Source organism: Palaemon carinicauda, chromosome 35 (genome assembly GCF_036898095.1).
Source record: "Palaemon carinicauda isolate YSFRI2023 chromosome 35, ASM3689809v2, whole genome shotgun sequence".
NCBI classification, from domain to species: domain Eukaryota; kingdom Metazoa; phylum Arthropoda; class Malacostraca; order Decapoda; family Palaemonidae; genus Palaemon; species Palaemon carinicauda.
In genome coordinates, this window is record NC_090759.1 from 22,781,223 (window position 1) to 22,807,328 (window position 26,106).

Sequence of the window (26,106 nt, forward strand, 5' to 3'; positions counted from 1 at the left end):
TTTTCACTTTTTTTTTTTATTAAACCCCCTGCGTCACTCAAGATAGTGATTTGTAATTATGATTCGGAGAGTGCAAACGTGTGGTAAACTAATTGCAATGCATATATTTAGAGGTACTATAACTAATTTAGATATACACATGATCTATTTTGTTTAGAAAAGTGTACATCAAGTTTGTTACGAATAATTTATAATTATGTCAAGGTGCATGTATTTGTGTTTATGCCTTGAATTGAATGAGATAATCCATACTAAATATACTCTCTTGAATATAAATAAGGGTACCAGGTTGTCTTTATATTACAGAATAAACAAAGTCCTTGTATGATAATTAATTAATTGTTTTTTTTTTTTCATGCACTTCATGTTTCTTACGTAGTATCCTTTTTGTTTTCTTTTCTTTTATTCGAGTAGGAGTAGCAAATATCTACCTGCTGTGGTTGGTAATAAAGCTGAATTTAAGAAAGAATGCCTGGGATAATTTCTCAAGGCTAATTCCCCTGGGAATGGCAGACCCCTGGAATTTACTTCCATGGAAAGACCATCTCCCAGGAGATTTCGGATTGCCAATTGGAATGCCCCCCATTGAGCAGCCATCAAATAACATATACGGTTTATTTCAGGGTTTTTTTTTACATTATTTTTGTTTCACTTATTTTTTTTTTTTGCTTGGTGGTAAATTTCATAATTAATGCTCGATTACAACGACCCTTTCAGCCTTAGTATTGGATCTTACTAACCTTAAGAGGGAAATATATTATCTTTTAGTTGTGTCGCGAATGGAATCTTGTCCCCACGAAGTTTCTTTCTTAAAAGACGATAACGTTCTACCTAGACAGGCTTGATACGTTGTAATGGTTTATTCCTTGCTTTACAAGTACAAAACATACGTAATTGGTCGTTGCACAGAAGGGATGTCGTTTGAATGGCTATATAAAACGAGTACCGGTATCAGACATGCGTCTCCAATTATGGGGCCAATGTGGGGTAGGGTTGTTGTCTTGGGTAAGAAGTGGAGAACGGATGTCTTGTTCAAGAAACTTGGGTATCTATATCTATCTATCTATCTATCTATCTATATATATATATATATATATATATATATATATATATATGTGTGTGTGGATATATATATATATGTGTGTGTGTGTGTGCGTGTGACACTGTGTCTGTGTCTGGTAAACATCACGAAAGCCCACTAACCCCAATCAAGTCGTAATTTTTCCTTTTGTGGCTATAATACATGCACACACATTTTATATATATATATATATATATATATATATATATATATATATATATATATATATATATATATATATATATATATATATAATGCGTGTGTACACCCATAATTTAAAAATACTGTAAAATCATAAATTCAAGACACTACAGATATTGTGACGTAACATACTAGTCCAAACCAAACACCAAATTGCTGTTATTCTGTAGACATATAGTGACCAGTGTGATATAATATAGCCTTGTGTTCGATAAAGATTATGGTAACAAGTCTAAACATCCTTCAATAGCCATAGATATGGTTAAGCAAATATTTGGTGTATGAAAATAATGTTTCATTATGTATAGCTTATTCTTTTATATATAAACGGGTATCTAATTCTTCACATTGGTATAAATGTTTGTTGAGGTGAAAGGAGATGAGTGATTTTTCCATTTTAGTAAGTGCCCAACGCGGAAATTCAATGAATGTAACTGGTTTTTGTATTCAGTGAGAACCATTAGGCTCATCAAATTATTTTTAGGCTTTTATAACATTTGTACTCGCCTCGTTTAAATGCAATTTTACATTATTACACGTTGCTGTACATAATCAGCGTTTAGTTAGCAAAAGTTATGTTCTTATGTATTGTTTACCAGTTGTTTTCTTTTCATTATCGCTTAAGAACATAGAAGAAAAAAAATATAATAAATGTGGGATTTTGAATAAAGAAATGCTTCTATATGTATTCATAAGGTAATATTTGAAGGAAATCTTTCATAGTTTTCTTAATACAGTGTTATCCCAAACTTCAGTCAAGGGCTGGGTGAGGTCAGTATGTAACTGTTTTTCACGTATGCAACTGCATATTCTCATACACTTTTTCGCCCCTCCCTGTTTTCTCTCTTTAGAGAGACAACAGACTTCACCTTTCTGGGTATCGTCGGATCTTATCCGAATAAAGTTGCACTGAGGCCTTTCCTTGTTCATGGATGTTATCAACTGGTGGTTTGTAACTTTTCGAGACGATTAAGTACTACTGTACTACTGAGGGGCGCGGTTCACAGACTTTAACTGCGTACTTGTGTTAAAAAAAAGCTACTTTGAAAAATCAGAAACTCTCTCTCTCTCTCTCTCTCTCTCTCTCTCTCTCTCTCTCTCTCTCTCTCTCTCTCTATATATATATATATATATATATATATAATATAAAAATCACGAAAAATGATACGCGATGAACATAACATTATGTAATATATATTATAGCCGGACTCGCGTTGACGTCACTAATAAGATGAAATAACTTATTCCAAACAAGTCTTTTAACTTTTCCTATCGTGGCTATAATGCACAATCACACCTATATATGCGTGTATGCATTATATATATATATATATATATATATATATATATATATATATATATATATATATATATATATATATATATATATATATATATATATATATTTACACATCATTCTCGACCCTCCAGGTACATTTGCTTTTGAAAGGGACATGATTTCTGTACACATTAAGATGGCCATAACCTCACAGCCTGGTGTTGTAATTGAATGAACTTGGTGGGAAAGAAAAAAAAAGTCCCATGAAAGTGCATGGCGCTATATGCAGCCTCCATTCAATTTCCTTGATGTGTGGAAGAGAGGTTTATTCAGAGTAAAATGCTTCTTCGGTGTCGCCTTATTTGGGCGAAATGGTTTTGTGATATTTTTGCGGGCCCTTTGTTTGTTGTATGTATCTTTGCATCACTCTTCTTGAAATAGTTTTTATGTTGTAATTATAAAAGTTGGAGATTGCTATTGTGGCAGTTGCTAAGATAAGTATAGAGCTTATTTTAGAATGAGTCTTTCAATATTCAGTGATGCACTACAGATATGGAACGAATCTCTTTTAGTCATCTGAACTCCCTCGACTTCGTGCGCTTCATCAGAAGGAAATATATTGCATGTTTGTTGTGTATGTACATGTGTAGAAGTGTGTTCTGCATTGATTGCTTAAAGGTAATATTTATCCTGCGTGCTTTGTTGTATGACACGGACTGTATAAAAAGAAACTTCACCCAGGACCTCCCAGACTCGACTAGACGCGAACGATGCTTTTCAGAACGTATAACTTGGTTCGCATGCTACGTTGCTTGCAAATGGGTATCGGAAAATTTCGAGAATGAACGTCATCTTGTGAAAACGCCTTTTTATTATACCAGAGGATGTAAGATAAAAGAGAACTTGGTACGTATTGAGTGTTTTGGATATTAGCAGTCGTCACTGTAAGCAATCAATTGATTTTGGCAGTTGCATACGAAATAACTTCGAAACTGGGTAAGTTTTTGCAAGGAGTGAGGAATCTAGTTTTTCTCCTTTATTGTTATCTTGCCATTGGTTAGAAGACAGAGAGTAGCATTTGGTTAGCCTTTATGTAAGCTAGAGACAAGTTCGAGATTTTGATAAATGTTACTTTGAATACCGAAAAATTTAACATTTTTACTCAAGTCTGCTTCATTGGGTACTTAATAGGAAAGATTCGATGTAATTTTCCCGGGTCTCTCTCTCTCTCTCTCTCTCTCTCTCTCTCTCTCTCTCTCTCTCTCTCTCTCTCTCTCTCAAACGGCAATAACATTGATATGATTGAAATGCTATAAAAGGAGGAGAATAAAAAAAAAACATTGTTAAAATGTTTTTAGCAGCCGTGGGACATGTTCTGAGATTCAAAGGAAAAATGCCAATGTGGTGGGTGACAACTCTGAAAAAGAGCAAGGAGTTCTTAATGGATCACTTGTAAGAAAAGAGATGTGAATTTCAGTCTGAAAGGGGCAAGATGCTCAATTATGTGTACTTTACTGTCGCATATAATTTTTAAAGTTATTGACGAAAACCGAGTCGCACAGCAACTTAGTTTTTTATTTGCCGCATGATTACTTGATGTATTACGTCTTGATTACATTGTGCTCATGGCTTCCGTCTTGCACTGTTCAAAGATCATGGGCATGTATATAGGTAACCAAATCTATCTAGAATTTAAATCCATGAAAGAAGTATACCTTCCATTTCTGTCATTCTTTTTATTTTAATTATTAAGAAATTGATCACTAATGGAAAATTTATATATATATATATATATATATATATATATATATATATATATATATATATATATGTGTGTGTGTGTGTGTGTGTGTGTATTGTGTGTGTGCGCGCGCGTGGACGTGTTGTGTCCATCTGTCCCCTTTTTATTTACGTATCCTTTTTTTCTTTCCTTTTTTGCTGTGTCGTCGTAGGCATGACTTTTCTTTAGAAATTTGACGACAGTAAAATTTGGAAATCAAATCTCCCGAAATTGCATATAAAAATCAGACTATATATCAGTTTAGTGAGATCGGTGTTACTCTATGGACATGAGTCATGGTACAATGAAACAATCTCCAATAGATTTAGTAGATTTGAGAACAAAGCCCTGAAAAGGATATTAGGAGTTAAATGGTAGGACAGAATTAGAAAGGAAACTACAAGAGAGATTACTCGAGTCCCATATGTGGATGAGATCATGATGAGGGGTAAATGGAGATGGTTTGCTCATGCTATTCGCACTCCCCAAGAGAGATTAGTTCATTAAACATTCAGCTGGTCTCCACAAGGCACTAGAAGAGTTGGAAGACCCAGGCCTACGTGGCTGAGTAGTATGAAGCGTAAAGTAGGGGAAGATGAATAGAGAAGTATTGAATTAATAGCTCAAGATAAAGACGACTGGCGAAATCTAACCGAGGCCCTTTGGGTCAATATGCGTAGGAGGAGATGATGATTCTGTGACTGCAAAGGTCTATCAAAAAGGGATAGAATACATCAATATAGATAGTGTTATTTGATCTGTCTATATTTTTATCTTGGAGCTCAGTGCAAAGGATTAGTCTCAATTACGACAGGCACGCATTGGATCATGTGGGATTATTTGCGCTTTTCTTTGGATAATTGGGAATGAGGGGAAATACGCCCTTGTAAATATTGTGTAAACTTAAATTTCACACAGCTATTTTGTTGTTATTATTATTATCTATTTATTTATTTATTTCGTGGAGATAAGCATAGCAATGGTTTTTTTAGAACTTGATGGTCCTGCATATTTCAACAGGAGAAATTATAAAAAGATGTAAGAATTTTTGTATACTTTTTTTATTTTCTTTTTTATTATTATTAATTACTATCATCCTTGTTGTTTTTGTTGGCATTATTGGTGTTTATACGAAAACTTTATGTAATATTTCAAAGTATTATTAAAAGAAAATATTCTATTGATTGTACATATATTTACGTTGGTGCATCTGTCTTTAATATGTAGCAATTAATTTGCATATGTCTAAGACATCTTTAATCGCTCGTTGCTTGTTTACAACGAGAGAGAGAGAGAGAGAGAGAGAGAGAGAGAGAGAGAGAGAGAGAATATTTGTCGAAAGCCAGAGATTCTTATCAGTGCCATTTGTTCAATTGGCCTGTTCGTGTTAGCCCTGTTAACGATAACGACTTGTTGATCCCCCAAAACCAATCCGAGTCTAGTTGCGCGTTTGCTCTTCGTCTCCGTCTTATCTGATCCGAACGTGTTATTGTAACTCCGAGGGGTGGGGATGATTGTAGGAGGGGATTGGAATCGCTTTACTAATACGATTGTTTCTATTACTGTGACTACGGCTATTGCATTGTTCCTTCTACAAATTCGAACTAAGTGGTTGCTCGTTCGATCTACGTCATGGCAATCGGGTTTTCAATATATTTATTGTTGCATGATTGGTTTTGTTAGGTTTTGATTTATTATTAGATACTTGGAACTTACGGAAGTTTCTTGCGTATTCGGGATATGATACACCAGGGCTGAAAAATTTCATCAGATTTATTTGTGTTACGGTTGTAATTATTTTTTCTCCACTTGAAGTTTGCTTCTTATAAAATTTTCGCATTTAAGAAAAGAAGTTATGCCAAACTATTTTCATACATTTTTTACTTTTTCCGTTTCCTGACTGTATACGTGGAGAAATATTTAATAACTAGTTAAGATGAGGGTGGTCATTTTAAAATCTATAACCATGTGCCCGCAGTGGTAAAACTTTTGTGTGAAAGCACCTTGGCTATGATTGGCTTCCACTGGCCTAGCACATAGTCTTAGTACCCAAATTACTTACATATATCCAATTGAATGTTTACGAGCAGTGTGGTCAGCTGGCTCTTTAGTATTTTTTTGGATCCAAGAATAGATATAATGCTTTAAGTAACTTTTCTTTGGACTTGGCATCCAAACACCTTGCTAGCACGCCGCAGTCTGTCAATACCCTTTGCTTCGTAGATTAAAGTGAAGGGGAAAAAGTATCGCGTCAAGAATAAGAACTCTGAATGATTTTCATATTGGTTCACTGATTTATACAAAAAATAGTACTATTAGGTCATGTATATATAAACACACACACACACACACACATATATATATATATATATATATATATATATATATATATATATATATATATATATATATATATATTTATATATATATATTATACTGTGTATATGCAGTATATATCATGGTTTTATCTTTCATGCATATTTCGTCTTTTGCGTGAGAGAGAGAGAGAGAGAGAGAGAGAGAGAGAGAGAGAGAGAGAGAGAGAGAAAGCTATTCGGTCAATAAGAAAACAGATGAATCTCTGGCCGTTGCCTTGGATGGAATGGTATTGAGACTGTATATTTACATCGATCACATGGGAATGAGACATGGGATCATCACTGAGAGAAGATTTACGTGAATTTTTCTACTGGATCCGTTTACGAAAGAAATGTGATTTCAACTTTTAATTGTTTCGTGTCTGTAAGTCACTGCTTATCTATATGATTCTAAATAGATATAAATATAGCTGAGGAAACTTTTCATTAGAATAAAAACATTGCAAAGTATATTAAGAATATGAAGTGATTTGTGTATTTTTCAGTAATTTCATTTTATAATTACTTTTTTTTTTCATCTCCACTATCCATTTGAGTGCTTCGTCTATCTATGTGTATTATGGTGAATCGCCTTTCTTATAAAGTGTCTTTTCATTTGAAGATAGCAATTACAAAGTAGCTTTTCATTTGAAGATAGCCATAAAGGGGAAAAATTGTAAATATTTCATATTTATGATTGGTTGCCCTAAAAAATACATAAGTATGAACTGTTTTAAAACTAGATTTTGTAGGTTCCATACAACGGTTTTAGGTATGGATTGTATCTTATAAAGGAATGTGTAACATTTACCATCATTAATTCAGAAGACCGCGTTTGCTACGATTTCAGATTTGCAGTCACGCTTCAATATCCAAAGGTTGAATTAGATTCATTACATAACGTTTACACGTAACGAATGTGCGTGTAGTGAATTCTATGTATATTGATTGAAGTTCAGTTTGGAACTTTATGTAAATATTTATGGTTTTTTTATATAAAGCTATATAAACAACGACTAATTGCTTTTAGAAAGGCATTAAAAAATTAAGTGATAAACGTAAGAAATAACAAGGGAGAAGATATGTGAATTAACCTTCCATCCTACATGAGCTTAGAATTATGTATATACATAAATACATACTCTTTCTCTCTCTCACACACACACACACACACATATATATATATATATATATATATATATATATATATACAGTATATAATATATATATATACAGTATATAATATATATATATATATATATATATATATATATATATATACTTTGAAGTGACCGAAAGTCTTGTGGTCTGTCCCTTTACTCCTTAGTCGCTTGGTCCGTATTCTTACAACATTGCATCGTAGATGGGGAAAATAACTCCATAATCCTTAACAGCTATGATAATGATGGGTGTCCAAGTGTGTACTTTGGATGAACTTTAATGACGACACCCATTTGGATATATCCTCAAGACACCCCTACCCACATCCATCCCCTCCGGGTCACACCCTACCCTCTCCTGTTTTATATTTAATTTTTATATTTTTTATTTTCGCCTAGGATATTTAGCGTTATTGCATATATTGAATATAAGGTACCGTCTTTTTCGTATAATTCAGAATGATATACATACTATCAATTTTTTTCCCACATGTTGAAATACCATGTAGTTCATAATGTCATTTCCATTGAAATGATATAGTATTTTAAATTTGGTAAACTTTAGTAATAATTCAAAACCATAAAATACAGAATTTTGCTCTCTCTAGTACGTTGGTCTTTGATGTTCCTATTCTTCCTTTGAAAATGTTATTAAATTATGCTGTAATTTACCTTATAGAGTTGCAGTATATGAATATTTGCTTGCTTATGCAAGAATAGAAATTTGCATGCCCCTCTTTCGTGCTCGTAACATATACAGTACATGTTGATGTACAGGTTTGTTTGAATATAAAATAATGCACTACATAAACATAAATGAATTTAATCACGAAGACCCTCGCACTGCAGTTTATAAATCAGATACTAAAGATCATCGGTAATAGGTATTATTATTTATAAAACCAATTATACTAAAAATAGCAAGATTGGGCTAATGCCTCATGATTGACCTGTTCCATTAGGGGTCAGCATGAGGCGGAAGCGTTTTAATATAACCTCGTAAAAAAAGGAAAAGAAGAAAATATGCTTCATGAATTCCACCAATAAATGGTGTGTGTGTGTGACCGGCCTCAGTAATGCAAATGAAAAATATCTTAGAGCGAATAGTTCTAGCTAATAGCCACAAACAAGTAATTCGTGACTGAACGCCCTCATTCTAATTAGCCAACAGTCTTTTTCCATGGCCCTGTGTAGAACGTTTTGCACATTCCCTTGAGTCGTTACGAAAGAAAGAATGAGAGAGAAAGAAAAAAAAGTTTTATGGGCGTTGATATGAGCCTTTGGATAAGACCTCTCACATAATTCACATTTGTCATGATCTTTTTTTTTTTATCCGTTATAGGTCGTCGAATTATTATGAAGAGTCGCGTGAGAGACGGCAGGAGTGATTTCGATGTTAATGTTTATTCTTTTTTTTACGGTAATTTCCCATCGCAGTTTTATGTCTTTTGTTTTGGTGATGATAGTTTTGCAGTTGTTGGCCTTTTAATTTTGGATTTTATACAAATGTTTGATTTGTGATTAATCGTAGCCATTAGATTGTTTAGTTTTCAAATCGGGGGAACTCGTGTATCTCGTTCCAGAGATGGAGTCATGAGAAAGGAAATGTGTGATGGATCATTCATAAGGGTTCAGTTTATAACAAGTCAGGTTTTATCGTTTGAAAATTATACCTATTTCCTTTCAAAATTTACTTTGTTTTTACCACCCATGATCTGGTTTCTGGTCTTCATTGTCTATATACACTTAAAAAATGTGACTGTAAAAATATTTGGACGCAAGAAATGGTTATCTATTTTTGCTGGTGTTATTACCAGGAATAATTTAGGATGGAGAAGGATTAGCTTAAAGGCGAATGGTTCTGGGGATATGTTGTTGCAAGAGTGTTGAGATTGAGTTTTAATGAAGAATGAAACTTAGCAATCAAAGAAGTTTCGTCTAATTGCATATATTGTAATGTGGAATGTGAACTCGTTGATGTTACTGAATTTTGCGCTTGTCCCGATTTTTCTGTGAGAGAGAGAGAGAGAGAGAGAGAGAGAGAGAGAGAGAGAGAGAGAAACAAACCGACTTGTGAAACAAATTTTTCCTACATGGAAGGTTCCTGCTAATAAAACACCGCATCAGTTACTGTCATATTTTTACTTGATCTATTTCATCGTGGATGAGGCCAATGTTCAGAAAATTTGTATTATTGTGATTTCTTATTCTTCTTTTATAGCTTATTTATTTCCTGGTTTACTTTCCTCACTGGGTTATTTATCCTTGTTGGAGTCTTTGGGCTTATAGCATCTTGCTTTACAAACTAGGGTTATAGCCTAACTTGTAATAATAATAATAATAATATTGATAAGTTGTTGATTCCGGTGTGCTAGACAGGCTACATTATTATCTCTCTCTCTCTCTCTCTCTCTCTCTCTCTCTCTCTCTCTCTCTCTCTCTCTCTCTCTCTCTCAATCTGTGATTGCAAAAATGCATAATTCTTGCTTATTTTAATGTTGAATAAATCTATTTTATTGCGATGGGAAAGTATGAGCATTGCAATATAGTAAGAAAGAATGAAACAAGATATAGAAAGTTTATGGCTTAGTGAATAAATATATTCGTGTTAAAGTACTTTAGAATGTTAGCCTTTTAAATAATTTCATTTTTTATCTCTTTGCAGACCATGGGCAACATATACGATTTTTGTGAAGTCGGACTGAAGATCTCTGGAATTTCTCCCTTGCATGCAAGAGCGGCTTTGGTGTATCACAATACCAGCCTCTCGGCCGTGCAAGCTGCCACCACTGCCCACCACACGGTTCTCTTCATGGGGACCACGACAGGAACTCTGAAAAAGGTAAGGCTCAAGTTTTTTGTTGGTACAAAGGTTTAATTCTTGTAGTTACAAAGGTTTAATTCTTGTAGTTTAATATTGTCATAATTTTTTTTTTTTTTAGATCGCTCATATTTAGTTGCTCGTCCCTGACACCTTTCAATTATACATAATTTGAATTCAATGTAGTTACAGAAAAGAGGTATCCTACCACCTTTGTGATTTATTCTGGTGTCACGATTCACTCCCAAAATATAAATCACCTATTACTTTCGCAAGACAGAAATTATTATACAAACCCCCAAAATATTCTCCTTCAGCATTTACCATTGTTTGAATGGGGAAGCCCTCTTTGTATTGCAAATTAAGTAAGAAAGATATTGGAGGCATTTCATTGTGCTGGTTTGTAAATTTGACTTTAATTATAAATGTGAAACCCTCAGGTTTGCAATCTTTAGAATTCAGTATTTGATTTAGATTTCCTTTTGATTCTTTAATAGAAAAAGAAGCGTGTCTCCTTGGTGTTTTGCGTCACGTTCTGAGAAGTGTATGAATTTAGAATTCTTTATGTCTTCCAAGATTTTGCTTTAAAAAAAAATTGTGAATTTACCTGTGTTTGAATGTTGAAAAACCAGTTTTAATGCTGATAGTGTCTGTTAAGCCTTGAGGCTTTTGTTTATGTAAATTGTTTGATATAGAGTTTTACGTTCGTTTTACAGATGTTGATATTTTTCTGCTTGATTTTATGCTCTTTGTTGTTTATCTTATTTTGCAATCGTCTCGTTTTATTGCTGTCCCTTTTCCCTGTGATGTAGAGGCATGCAGTAAAACTATCCTTTTATCAGATTTGACGTGGGAAAGTAGGCCGGAATGCTCTCGGCTCTTTCCTGGCCATTTCTTGCGGCTGGTTATCTGGTGATCTTCCGCAGGATCTCGGACACGGTCGAAGGGAAGAGAACGACTTATCTATCAGGCTACACATAAAACATCGAGACGACGAAGACATGCGGGTACCGATATAACGCCCAGGAAGTCTCGGGAAAGGGGAAAGAAGTTTTTGAAGGAGATAGCGAAGGGAGAAGTCTTTAAATGGGGAGGGGTTGATACGAGGACGAGGCCCTTGGAGGTAGTCCCGGTGTTGTAGGAAGGGGTAGGATAGAGGTTTTGTTAAAGGATCATAGTAAAGGTGCCCTTGGTGACTGAAGTCCAGTGGGCTTTGATCGAGTGATAATGATTCAGTTGTGGCATTTCAAGTATATTTTATTTTTGGAATAGTTAGTGATATTTTTATCAATGAAATTTTGAGTTTCATTAAATAAACGTCTTCGATTACGACGATTATGGAAATAGTAATCTTTGTAATTAGCATATGGTGCCTTTTCGTTGTGTTTATGAACAGAAATAATAGCCTTACAGTAATAGAAATTAGTATTAGAAAATATATATTTTTAAATGATAATCATCTGCTTGTTTTAATGACAATTTGGAAAGTAGTGAATACATTCGCACTGGATAGTTACATATTGAACGCTATATTTTTATAATTTTAATTAATATCTACATTTACAGTTTAGAGTAGTAACCTATATAAGATTCACGTTTATAGAGATTACGGTATGGTAGTTTTTTTTTTTTTTTTTTACGGAAACTGACTTGTGTTTGAGACACTTGTGTGCTTTATGCAGAGGAAGAGTAAATGCATTTGATCGTTAGTGTATTGAAGGCTTTATTGTAGTGGTATGGGAATGAATTTATTTAAATTGCTGCCCCGGGAAACACACAGGCATATATATATATATATATATATATATATATATATATATATATATATATATGTGTGTGTGTGTGTGTGTGGGGTGGGGGGGCGTTATGTATGTATGTGTATGAATGTATTTGTAGTGAAAACTGATATTTATTGCAACATAGTCGGGTAATGTATTGCCGATAATAATAAATTTGCTTAGGCACTACAAAGTTCCACTTCTTTCGGGTGAATATTCCTTATTTTCATCCTGGCTTTCCAGGATAAACCTCTGTATCGCGTCTGTTAAACGTCTAAGGGAGAAATTACAGCCTCTTCGTTTTCTCTCCCAAACTTTTATTTGAAATTGGGTCGTGAATTTTAAGTAGTGTCTCTTCAAGCGTGTAGGGTTTCTTTGCATCTAAGTATGGAGTTGTTTAATAAAGTACACTTACCCTCAAGCCGCTTGCAGTAAAGCCCTTGATGGAAAAGTCCTCTCCGCAGATTGAAGGGAAAGAGGCTCATAGGGTCACCGGGATGGGAGGAGAATCTTGGTTAGGGCTAGGTGATTTTATGCATTCTCCTTCATTTGACTCATTCACCATTAAACGATGTTTTTATTGCTTATTCGAGCTAATAGATAACGTGCTATTATTAATTCTGTGGTTAGGTTTTAATAATGAGAACGATATTATTGTTGTAGCAGTTTTACCAGTAGTAGAAGTAGTAGTAATAGTTATAGTGGTGTTTGTTGATTCTTGTATTTTTGCCAGTAGTAGAAGTAATAGTTATAGTGGTGTTTGTTAATTCCAGTGTCACTGTATCTTAGCACCTTAAGTGGACCTAGAAGAACTTGGCTATTGTTATGCTGATAAGATGTTAAATGGGTTCGTAATCGCAGAACCGTGAACAAATGATTTTCATCTATCAAGTGTTTACTTGTCTGTTTAAAACATTGTGGATGGATGTATCCAAGAGCTGGTTGTAATTTCCGTGGGGATTTAGTTGTGAGTGCTTGATTACTATACATTATATTAAATCAACCAGATAAAAGTGTTTTTAATGGGTAGGCAACCTCGCTTTGAGCCTATACTTTTATTAAAGGAGAGAGAGCGGATTTTCTTTTTCCCTTGAAATATTTCAACTAAGTAATTCTAGTTCTCCCGGATACAATTACCTTGTGTATCCGATAATAAGAATAAAACCCTTGGAAGGCAAAACCAAAGTCTGAACTCGTTTGTGTGTATCCATAGTGACCAGTTCAGGCATCGAGGGTTGGTGTCTTCGGTCATGACGGTTTGGTCTTTGTTGGGCATTGTTTATGACCGTGGCTTGGACCAGATTACCCCTCACACCCGCACCTTTCTGCCCACCACTCTCCTTCCCTGTCTTATGTACACCATTCTCCTTATCTTCCTCCTCCTCCCTTTTTCCCTTGCCTTTCGTATTTGGACTGTTCTGGCTTCCCTCTTTCCATTAACTACTGCTCCCACGTTTTGTCAGTTTCCTTTGATCTTGTTATCCCCTTTTCTTGTTGTGTGTGACATACTTTCTTTGAGACTATTACATCACGTCCTGTCTCTCATTTATTTTTATAAAGTTTCAGAAAACCCAGTTTGTTTATGTCACTGATTAACTTATCCTCAAATATTTACATAGAAAAAAAGTTAATTCAATGCATCCATCTGCTCTCTTTACAATCATTTCACTCCCCCTTGTCACCTCGGAGTCTGGAGAGACAAATACACCTGCTTTATGGTTGTATCCTGTGTTGATTGGTATTCCTCGTCCCTTTCTCTCTTGATGATTCTGCCTATTGTCTGGCACTTGTGCTTTTATTTAAGCTGATCCGTTCCCATTGGCACTAACCAACGTGGCTTTTTTTTCTTTTTTTCTCGCATGGCTAAGGGATTTTATATCAACGTTCTGTTTATGAAATGTATTTTAAGAAAATTTGTAAAGAACAGAAATTTTAATTGTGGTATGTAGAAAAACGAAAAACTGCCAATGATTATCATTTTGGAAATTTAATTTTAAGAGCCAATTTTAGATGTATCTGAGTAATAGAATGATAAGGAAATCTAGAAAAAAAGATATATAAGCTTTAGGTGGTTAGTTTGAGAACAACCAAATTTTGGGTCATAGCGTGTAAATATTTACCCGTCCGTGAAGAGGAATCCTGTTATGCATAGTGTTTGTTTGCCCTCCTTGCCTCTTGTGTGTGTGTGTGTGTGTGTGTTTGTTTTAGCCTAACCTGTAGCAGTTACTCTTAACAGTATTGTTGCCTTCGTATCTGGTCATTTATCTTCAGGGTTAGTAGGGGCTTGGGCCAGAGGGACTCTCTCTCCCCAGGCGATTTCGCTTGTGTGACATTTCGTCGCTGTAAACTATCAGTCGTGGTTTATGTCGTTGCCGTTATTAACGAATAGGGTTATTCAATAATTAATATATATATATATATATATATATATATGTGTGTGTGTGTGTGTGTGTGTGTGTGTGTGTATTCAATGTATTATATGTATTTATTTAATATACCAGAATTTATATGAGTATATATATATATATAATGTGTATATATATACACACACACACACACATATATATATATATATATATATATATATATATATATATATATATATATATATATATATATATATTGATTGTGAATTAATGGAGAATTATGAGCATGTTCCAGAACAACACTTAAGTTTAATATACAATAGTATTGATATATAATTGTTGGAAGTATCATTGCGTAGTCATGACGGTACACAAACACACTTCACGAAAGAAATTGTTAATAATTACTTGCTGTGTTTCTTCCCATCTAGGTAATTTTTCATATGGTTTGTTATTTAATCCATGCTATTGCTCATATTTATGTTTCGAACGTTGTCTTGTATTTTTAGCTTTGGTTGAACCTGAATGCTGTTATGTTTGTATTATCTATGCACAGCTTAATCCTTCTCTGCACACCCATTTTGTTTTATTTATCTCTTATTATCTCATTTTCTTTCCTCTTTCTGTTCTATTTGTTTTCTTGCTTATCAAATCCCCTGGAAATATCATGAAAGTACAGACAGTAGAAATTCGTGTAATTGCAAGTCTGCGTTTTTTATTAGCGCTGTACTATGGACAGACTGTCGTTTTGTTTGCAAATTTTACTGTTTTTCGTAATGTAAATAATATTACATACGTCATAATAACTTTAAATGTTGGTTAGGTTGCATTTAATCGCAGTATCTCACGTTAAGTTTTATTTGATCATCGTTTTTTTAAGGAAAGTTTTGTATTGCCGAGTTTTATTTTTGTTAATTAAAAAATAGTTTGGATCACATTTTACGGACTAATAAGTTCAAGTAAGCCCAAGTTAAAACTTTTGCAAAGAATTTGAATTTACTAAGTTGTTTATTATTTAAATTTTCCCCTCTTTGACTCTTCCATTTTTTTCTCGTAATTTTAATGTTCAAAATTATGTATTTTACAAATTATATTGATATTGCATTTAATGAGAGAATATCTATGTGTGGGTTGTTTATTTTGCAAATTTTAAGTTACTTGAAACATTAATTTTATGACTTGTATATAATTGTTTTTGTACATATCTTTAGAATATTATTTTTAAGTAAAAGTAAATGATTGATATTGATAAACAAGTCATAATCAGAAAAATGATGGGGATATAGGGCCTATGATTAGCCTGAGTAGTTTTTTGGGGAAAATCATATTTTATAATATACTTGAAATAATCAATACAAAAATGGTATTCTTCCTCATGAATGAAAAGGGTGATGATAGTAATAACAATGATAAGTACTTGAATAATGTGTTGGATAGCAATTTGTGATCGCTTCAAAAATGGTTGAAAATTTATTTTAGAGTTTTTATCATATATTTTGGGGTTATCTGTTTTTTTTCTTAGGTATTGCTATGGAATTCGGATTTCCTCTCATCTCTGTTTCTGGCTGCGGTTGTGCTTCCTACGGAGGTAACAAGGGGAGACCCTTGTCTAGCATGTTTCCCTCTTTCCTTTCAAATTTCCTGCTTTTGTAATTATTACAGTTTTCAAAGCTTTAGTTTTTTGTTTTTTATTTGACTGTTTTTTATTCAGCGTTTTAGTTAATGGGCATCAGTTCTTACCCCTTTTTGTCAGAAAATTTCATCAAATTAATTTTAGAGGTCTAAATAAGAATTTAAATACTCTTTAACAATATCTTCCTTTTATTTGCATTGCTTCTTCTTCTAAAACTGTCCATTTACATGTTATCTTCTCTTTACTATTCTTCTTTCTCCCTATCAGTCTGTATATGATTCTTGGCCCCTCCTCCTCCTCCTCCTTCTCCTCCTCCTCCTCCTCCTCCTCCTCCTCCTCCTCCTCCTCATCTACCATACCCTACCCGTCCAATATCCGACATGTCTGTCTTCAGCCAATATCGAGAGATAGCGCGGTGACATTCCACACCAACACAAGGCAACTATTGGTGAATACATTTGCTTAATATCTATGGAAATATCCATTCAGATATCTTCAATTGATAATGTTCATATAGGAAAGCATGGATCTGATGCTAAGCATAACCTGTCCCTCAAGTCGTTTCTGAAGAGGCTCTTAAATATATAGATTGTGTATTATATTACTGTTCTTAAAATTTATTTTTCCTGTTTCCTTTCCTCACTGGGCTATTTTCCCTGTTGGAGCCCCTGGCCTTATAACATTTTGCATTTTCAACTAGGGTTGTAGCTTAGCAAGAACTAATAATAATAATAATGATAATGATAATCATATTAAAAATAATAGTGGTAGCAATTGGAGGAAACTACGGTAATATTTAGACAGGAACTATGGTGATTTACAGTATATTACATCCTTCTAGAGAAGAAATGCCCATTAGGGTCATTTTCTACCCTTACTGTAACATGGAACCAGACTTATTGCCCTTGGAGTGGAAATCTTCAACCGACCGAAAATGTTAAATGATGATGTACGATTTTATTGGTCTTCGTCTAATCTACGTCTTTATTCCAATATTGTAAGGAAAATAGTTCTTGTTAATCTATGTATGTATGTGTATATATATATATATATATATATATATATATATATATATATATATATATATATATATATATATATATATATATATACCTGTATCATTGATATTTTATTTTTTTTAGTGATCTAGGGGTAAAATCGATTGGCTTTGAATATCTCACTAACTTTTATCAATATTTTTTTTTATCCAGTGTTTGTCCACTGGGTGTTATTCAATTGCAAATAGTGCCACAACGACCTTTTGTTGGGTGGGGGAGAAAAATCTCCAGTTTGTAGTGAACAAATGTAAACGAAACTTTTCTACTAGAGAGAGAGAGAGAGAGAGAGAGAGAGAGAGAGAGAGAGAGAGAGAGAGAGAGAGAGAGAGAGAGAGAGAGAGAGAGAGAGTTTTCCCCATGGTAAGTCTGTGTTGAGTCTGTCCTGCCAATTGGCGGATTTTCCTTTTTCCTCACTTCACTTTTTTTTTCTTTTTTTTTAAGAGCTGCAGTATGTCCGGGGGGGATTTGTCTAGTATCTCTAAAACGTGCTTCTTTAAATCGTAATTTGGTCATCGGCATTGTAAGCGACACGTGAGCTTGTCGTTTCGTACAGGCGGTATCAGTAGCCCATCTTCAAACACTGGAGTTGTAGAATTTAAAGCGCGCAAAGGGTTTAGGATGGTGTGGGAGGAGGGTAAAGGGGGGGGGGGGGAATGTTGGACAGCATCGGCAGTCCCAAGCATGTTGCTAGAAAGCGCAGAGATGACAAGAAAGATTATGGTTCGTCTCCGAATTTCTTGTTTTCTTGTTCTTGATGCAGGACTTGAGATAAGTTTATTTTATCTAATATGATTACTTCAAGGATAGTTTATAATATTTTTTTATTATATATATATATATATATATATATATATATATATATATATATATATATATATATATATATTATATATACATATATATGTGTATATATATATGTATGTATATAAAGGTGTAGAATAACGAGAAGTCTTATAATAGCATTTAATATCCCTGTCTTTACGCCCCCATGCTTAAAGAATTAAACAATAAGATCTTGCTCGTGATGTAGGTTTTATTTTATTACAATCGTTAAGAGATATTTAAAACGGCCAGGGAAGGAGTCATAAATTTGTGCTAATGAGAAGCTAAAGGAATGTAAACGTTTAAAGCGTATAAAAGACTTTTTTGCGTGCCTGTTTCATCGCAACGCAAGGAAGAAGCAAAAATAAAAGGAGAAAAGGGAGTTGTAGTTCGTGTTAGGTTTATTTAGGCTCTGCTAGTTTACTTCTTTTAACTGCCCGTAAAGGGAGAATGGTGGCGATTTTTTTTTGGGGGGGGGGGGCGTGTGCAACTTTGTTCTTTTGACGTTTACTCGAGCTTATGTTTCTAGAGTATATTTGATTCTTTAGGTCTTTTCCATACTGCGTTTGATTTGCAAACATTTATATTCTTATATTAGATGATGAAATTGTTAATTTGTATACTTTATAATTTTATTGCATTTTCGAGAGAGAGAGAGAGAGAGAGAGAGGAGAGAGAGAGAGAGAGAGAGAGAGAGAGAGCGCCCATTATAGAAAAATTGTCTTGAGCCTGCAAATTTTTAGAAGGTGATTGAGGATGTAGATATAATTTGTTTGTTTTGATTGTCTGTACCTCCATATATACAGTATATGTAGTCGATATGTGCCTTCTATAACTGCACCATACAATATGTACTGTAATAACATTTATCAGTGTTTATATTTGCTACGAGTTCGGGGGTAGCATTGTGTCTGAGACCCTCTACGCTATGCACTTTAAATTTGATTTTGTTTCTCTCTCTCTCTCTCTCTCTCTCTCTCTCTCTCTCTCTCTCTCTCTCTCTCTCTCTCTCTCTCTCTCTCTCTCTGTCGTTGTTAGAGTCTCTCATGTGTGTAAAATATGTCAACTGTCCTTACATGTATTGCTGTGATTTATTTCATGTGTAGCAATAGTTTATTTTTCATTTTGTTTCTGTGATATCTTTAAGCCATACAGTATTGAAATTAATTGCATTGTAATTTATTTGCTTATTTTTTTACAATTTGCAATTAATTAAAAATACCAAATACACAAGCAACTAAATTTTGAAAAATAATTAATTGAAAAACTAAAAAAATGAGATAATACATTTGAACATTGTATGAAAGAGCTAAGAAATTGGGGGGAGGTGAATTAGGGTGTGGATGTTGGTTAGTATGGGTGTGGGGATGGGGCGTGGGTGGGAGTTGTGTGGGGTTTTGTGGGTGGTGGTGGAAAGGAAAAGGGGTGTCGATTGCTGGATAGTTTCTTTGCGGAAACTGTACCTCATCGCGGTTCCGCTGGAATGTTTCTCACTAGGGTAGGGATCTGTAGGACTGAAGGCCAAGCCCAAGGTATAGTCTCTCTCTCTCTCTCTCTCTCTCTCTCTCTCTCTCTCTCTCTCTCTCTCTCTCTCTCTCTCTCACAATATTTGGTTTTCTTGCATTATTGTGTGGTTCCCCGTGAAGTTTGTTTCTTCTGTATGTCTCTCGCATATCTTTCTTCTGAAACCTCACCTGAGTACTCCTCCCGTACTCCCCCTCCTTATTAAATTCATTATCTCCCACATGTGGTCTTCGGGTATCATCTCTGGAACTTTCGTTAAGATAATATGCAGTATTATCTATATCAAAGTCTTCGCTTATCTCAAAAGTTCATTCGGACATTACTCCCATTCCTCCTCGGGTAATGGACAGATGAATCTTTATAGGGCGTAATGCAAGCTTTGGTGTTCCTAAAATACGGAGATCTTGTTAAGAGCCAGACACAGCAACGGCATTCATGGAGCAGCAGGTGAACCTCGACTTGAAGGGATGGGGCTTGGGCCTTGGGAAGTCATAGATGGAGGTGGGGGGAAGGCAGGTTATGGGTAGGGGTATTACGGGTCACGTAACCCTCTGCGGGCAGCGATAATGAGAATGGATCTTACTTGTCCCGAAGATAAGAGTGGCGATAGCTTAAAGCGTCTCATGGCCGGGGTTACGTCCCACTCAAGGTCGTGGGCGCACAGGATTGGTTACAGGTATCAGGTGGAGAGGGTTTCTTAACCACTTTCTGCTTCTTCTCTTTCTTCTTCTACCTAATTCTTTGTTGCAGATATTAATTGAAAACGGGTCTTGCCCCCACAAAGCCCGGTTTTAACGTAACGCGAACCCACAATATTTTAAAAGGAGTTTACTGGGAGAGTTTGCTGCAAGGTGGGCATGGACTTGCTCACGGCCGCCGCTTGTAGGTACACAGCATAGCAGACAAGAGAAACAGAAGGATCCTGGAAACCCCAGGTCTTCATAAGTCCACTCTTCATGTAGAGCGACGAGAGACTGAAAAACACATTTATTGCTTCTCTCTAAATACTTCTGTGGATACACCTCTTGATTCAATAGTATGGGAAGTGGACAGGATTAAAAGAAATCGTAGCGTAATGAATATCTCTAGGAAGATTTCAGTTTTATTGCGCCGTTTGTTCATAGAACGTATTGTCAGTCATTCTTATAAATGTGAATTGAGATTGTTACTGTCAGTTAGCTCCTTAACTAATGTTATTTTATTTAAATAGCGAATTGATAAGATTTCATTCAGATCATAAAAAAAATAGCTAGAAGGGCGGCGTGAATTTGAAGGTAGTCTCTCATACTATGAGACAGAGAGAGAGAGAGAGAGAGAGAGAGAGAGAGAGGATGGGTTATGGTTTAGCTCGGTTGTGGCGACAGCTGGATAATGCACTGCAAATGGAACTTGTCTGCCGCATTAGAAACGCCGAGATTTCAAAATTTGTCCCACTTGCGTGGAGTGGGAATGGTGAAAGTTTAAACAGTTGCAGTAGGTAAGTTTCCCATGTGAATTCTAGTTTGGGAGGAAAAGCTTAAAGAAGGAAGCAAACATTTTGATGGTGACAACTTTACTTTGAAAGTAACTTTTTTATCCTTGCTTTGCATATGTGATTCAAAAGACATTGGGAAAAGTATTCTGATTTGTTGTGTTTTCAGCTTTAATTTGTTAACTTTTTCTTTTGAAGAAAGAGAATCGTAGACGAATTAAACCACTGAAAAGAGGAGCAAGGGATACTTTAAATCTTTAAGGTGACCTACAGTAGATTGTATACCCTTTACAGTTGGAAAAATGTTAAGACGCCAGGAATTCTTTTTCTTAAAGGCTGCAATTGTATCTTAATTTTCGCTTTGTATATTTGTGAAAAGTATCTTCTTTATTTGTTGATATTAGTAAATATACTCTTTAATATATTTTTTTGGCTTTGCTAATGACCTAGGCTAATTTAATTCAAATTCACAGCCAGTTGAATATTATTATTATTATTATTATTATTATTAATATTATTATTATTATTAGCTAAGCTATAACCCTAGTTGGAAAAAAAGAGATGCTATAAGCCCCAAGGGCTTCAACAGGGAAAATAGCCTATTGAGGAAAGAAAATAATAAAATATTTGAGAAAAAAAAACCATTAACATTAAAACAGATATTTCCTATATAAACTATAAAAGGACTTATGTCAGCCTGTTCAACATAAAAACATAGATAACAAATAGAATTTTCTTCTCTCTTAATAAAAGTCACTTGGAATACTTTTTTTTCCAACCGTTAGGTTGCCGATTTAAGTGTCATAGACCACTTAAGATCAGGTGTTAGATTCGTATTGGCATCAGGGTGTTAATTGTTTGATGATACACGTTGGCCGTCTCTCCTGTGGTCTCTAGTTAGTCTCGTTTTAGCCGAGACACACTCATTATTAACGACAATCGTACGTAGTTTGTGATAGAATCAGTGAATGGGTTTACTCCAGTTTTCCATTAATTCGCTGACGATCCACACCCTTGTAACTGTACCCTTGAGGTCAACAGGTCGGATGATGGCCTAAAAGAATCGGAGAGATCGAGTCTTTGGTGTCCCCAAGTTTTGAAGATATTTTTTATTCTTGCTAACTGATTCGTTTATTACTATTCGTTTAGTTGTATCTCTAGAGGGATTTTGTGCAGGGGGTGGTAGTTGGTAGTGGTGGAGATATTGTCTCCTGAATGTTACAAAAGTGTCTGGATTCCATGCAAATGTACCATCCCTGTTATCAGTGTTGATGCGGTGAGCGTTAAGTGCGTTAATAGCCTTGGCTGTAGGAGGGGTGGATTTTTTTTTATTGGCATGCTAATATGATAATGCCATACAGAGATATACCTTTCGTGTATTTTTTTTCTATTGTGCCCTGTATCGTTGTAAATGTTTGCGTTTACAAATTCCACGCTGTGTAACATTTGTACGCCAAACGGTTAAACTTTGGGGTTTGTCTGTGAAAGAGAAAGAATACTATCCTAAGAATTTTTTTTTTCCAAATCTTACGTACACTACAATACGAGGCAATATAATTTACGAAATAGTATTCGAATGTGTTTGTTTATCATATCGCGTCGGTTACAAACCTTTGCTTAAACATCCTGCAACATTACGACAGTTCAAAGGTTAAAAGCTTGCATGCATAAGATCCTTTTAGAAGTGTTTGAGATTAAAATCCACAAAAATATGCGTCCTTATCAAGAAAGTTACAGTTATTGCTTACATATTGCCTTGGCGTGAATCAAAGTTCATGCATTTCGATACCAAGGTGTCGATTAGATGGCAGAATTTCCAAGAATGGCATTTGGACACACGCTGTATCAATTTGGCCAAATATATAGCTTTCTTGCAGTTTTGTTATTTTGTATGAAACTTCTTTTAGAGAAAAGAGAAGAGCGAGTTTTCCCTAAAGGCGCAATATTCAATTGCATAGACGTTGGGATTGGATGCATTCTCTGATTGGCACATGCAGATAGTCTGCAAGATTAATTGAAGTTGTGCGAAAGATTTCGGTTAGGGATAGGGAACCATTTGGATTTATGCATTTGTTTCCGAAAGGCGTTGATGGATGCTCCTATTGGAATACGATACGGCTTTAAGTGATAAATCGAGCTCACTGCTTGTTCTCCAGGCAGCATCGTGTGGTCCATTTCTTTTCGGACTTTAAGTTAGAAAGAGAAAAATGGGGAAGTCGCCTTTGGTTATTAAGTCGAGGAAATCGAGTGATTGTTTATGCGTTCAGTTATTCTGTGTTCAGCGTGTTTAATGTTGAGCAAATATATCCAATTAATAACTCGAGCCGATTTTTAATGAAAACAGTTGAATAAATAGATTGAAGTTGCATGTTACGGAAGTAGATAAATTAATGATGATTTAGATTCTGTTGCTGAATTCCATTCGTACATTAAGTATTGAGCTGCTGATTTTGATTCAATGTCTTATTAATGAAGTCATGTCAGTTCTTTAGAATCTTGGTATTCTGGCTTTTTTAAAATGTCTGTGAAATAAAAAAGAAATAGATTTCACCCGTAACATTTTAATTTATTAAAATCTGATTTTTGATGATATATTTTCACGTATGACATTTATAAAAAATAGTAATACACCATTATCCCTTGTATGATCTTGGTGAAAAACATCTGAGTACGTAGATTTAGTGATTCCATAAAAAATCTATACCCTTCAAGTAATCTTGTAAACAGAAGTTGTTTTGCGGGTGAAAGATAAAGGTTGGAACATTTGTTCGAATAGATAGCAATCACGTAATAGTTGCAATTGTTCGATGAACTACCACTTTTGCCGACGTCATCAGTGTGGAGGAGACCTGGGATTGGTGAGTAAAACTGCTCTAATTGGACCCTCCGGGGCGAGGCGATTGGTTTCCAATTCGTGCCTCGTCTAGATTTCTGGGATGTGAAAAAAATAATCTTCTGTGGTTTGGCTTCATTATTCTAGTCTTTGTGGGGGCCAGTCATTACAATATACGTGCCACAGTCTTAACTAGGCCTCTTATATTCCATTTGACGAGTAAGACCACCCCTTCAAAATCCATCTCCCCCATCCCTACCCCACTACTACTACATGTCCTTAATTTTGCGCTTCACGGCCTGGACATGTTTTAGCTTAAGGGAAGGATTATTTAAAGAAAAAAAAACGAAAGGAAGGGAGAATTGTCCAGTTTTTATTTCGTATGAGTCACATTATCCATGTATTATTTCTGGGATGTGAGGTGTTGGTTTCGATTTTTTTCTTGACCTGAATAGTTTAGCAAACGTGCTGGGAGTTTTGTTTGTTTACGTTAGGAAATTCTTCATGCCACATCAGTATAACGGATAGCACCTCCTATATGTGACTACCGTTAGTTAGTTTTCTGTTATTTTCGTAATCCGAGTATTTGTGATCCAGTGATTTCTACGTTGACATAAAGAATCAAAAAATGGCTACCGATTTTTTTTCTAAATGTACTTGATTTGGTGCCTGTATTCGCCCGTAATTTTAAGGCAGAGAGAGAGAGAGAGAGAGAGAGAGAGAGAGAGAGAGAGAGAGAGAGAGAGAGAGAGAGAGAGAGAGAGAGAGAGTTGCCGGATGTGTCCCTTCTTAAGTATCCCAATTCTTGTTACCACCTGACATTTGTTACCCGTAAAGGGTTACTATTTCAGGTACACTTTAGGCGTGGCCAACGAAAGAAACGGTGGCCATGCTTTAGGCTGTTCGTTCGGTAAAGATGGCCTTGCCCCTGGGGCCGCCCTACAGTTTCATTGGAAGGTCATGTCCCCCCAATTGTATTCCCCGATGCGACTTGTTTATCATCTGTTGCATTTGGTCTGTTCCGATACAGTTACAGAAGGATAATTAGTAAGAGAGAGCCTTACAAAAAGCTGTAGGATGATGATCTCATTGTACTCTACTAATATGATGTTTGATAACCTGGTACCTGTCAGTTGTTGCGGATATGTTTGTAAATAAAAAAAGGGCTTTATATGTTATGTTTCTCGCTTTTCTTACTACAGTAACTGAAAATTTATAAGCTTATTTACTTAATTTTTAGTGTCTTCGCTATATGTAGTTGGGTTTAGGTCTTTTAAAATGTTTTACAGACTCAATTGGTTATTGTTTTCTTTATTGCTAAGAAAAACTGCGTTTGGAGAGCAGAAACAAGTGTATTAGGGGTTCTTCTTTACAATGAAAGAAACTCTTACTTCGATTTTTATTATACATGAACCCTTTCTTTAGTGGCGATGATAAGATAAAGAAGATTTCTTGAAAATTAGTCACTTTTCGTCGCACCTCCTAATTACATCAGTCAGATTTGGTGCTAAACCCTCTTAAGTCGACAGCCGGCGTCAAGAGGGAACGGGGATTTGGCTTGTTCGAACCACATTAATTCAACTTAATTTTCACATGTTATATTGCATCGAAGCTTGTTTTAATTAACTGTAGGTGAACTGTCACTCCATGGTTTGTGACACTTTTTAACCTTATATTATAATCGTCAGTTTGATTTCTTGAAGTACACATCTATTATCAAGTCCTTTTATGCAAAAAGAAGAAAAAGGTATAAACGTATGATCTGTGATGTAACAACGGCTTTAGTGAATTAATTAATCTATCATTTATGTGTGTGTTTCAGTGAAAGTTGCGTATTTAGAGTGCCAGATTGATGAAGATTCTCAGATATTTGTTTGGTCAACCGTATTAATTTGTTAGTAAATAAAATAGCATAAAATTGGTCCGTTATTCGTTATGTAAT

At 35.0% G+C, this 26,106-nt stretch overlaps 1 protein-coding gene across 6 annotated transcripts in view; it reads left to right on the top strand.

Annotated features, from left to right (window-relative positions):
* The window catches only part of PlexB (plexin B), a 447,139-nt gene that overhangs the window by 125,666 nt on the left and 295,367 nt on the right, over positions 1–26,106 (top strand). For all 6 annotated transcript variants that reach the window (XM_068358836.1, XM_068358833.1, XM_068358837.1 and 3 more), the window contains exon 3: positions 10,524–10,700. In XM_068358836.1, the coding sequence (XP_068214937.1) occupies positions 10,524–10,700 (177 nt within the window). The remainder of the gene's footprint in view (positions 1–10,523; positions 10,701–26,106) is intronic.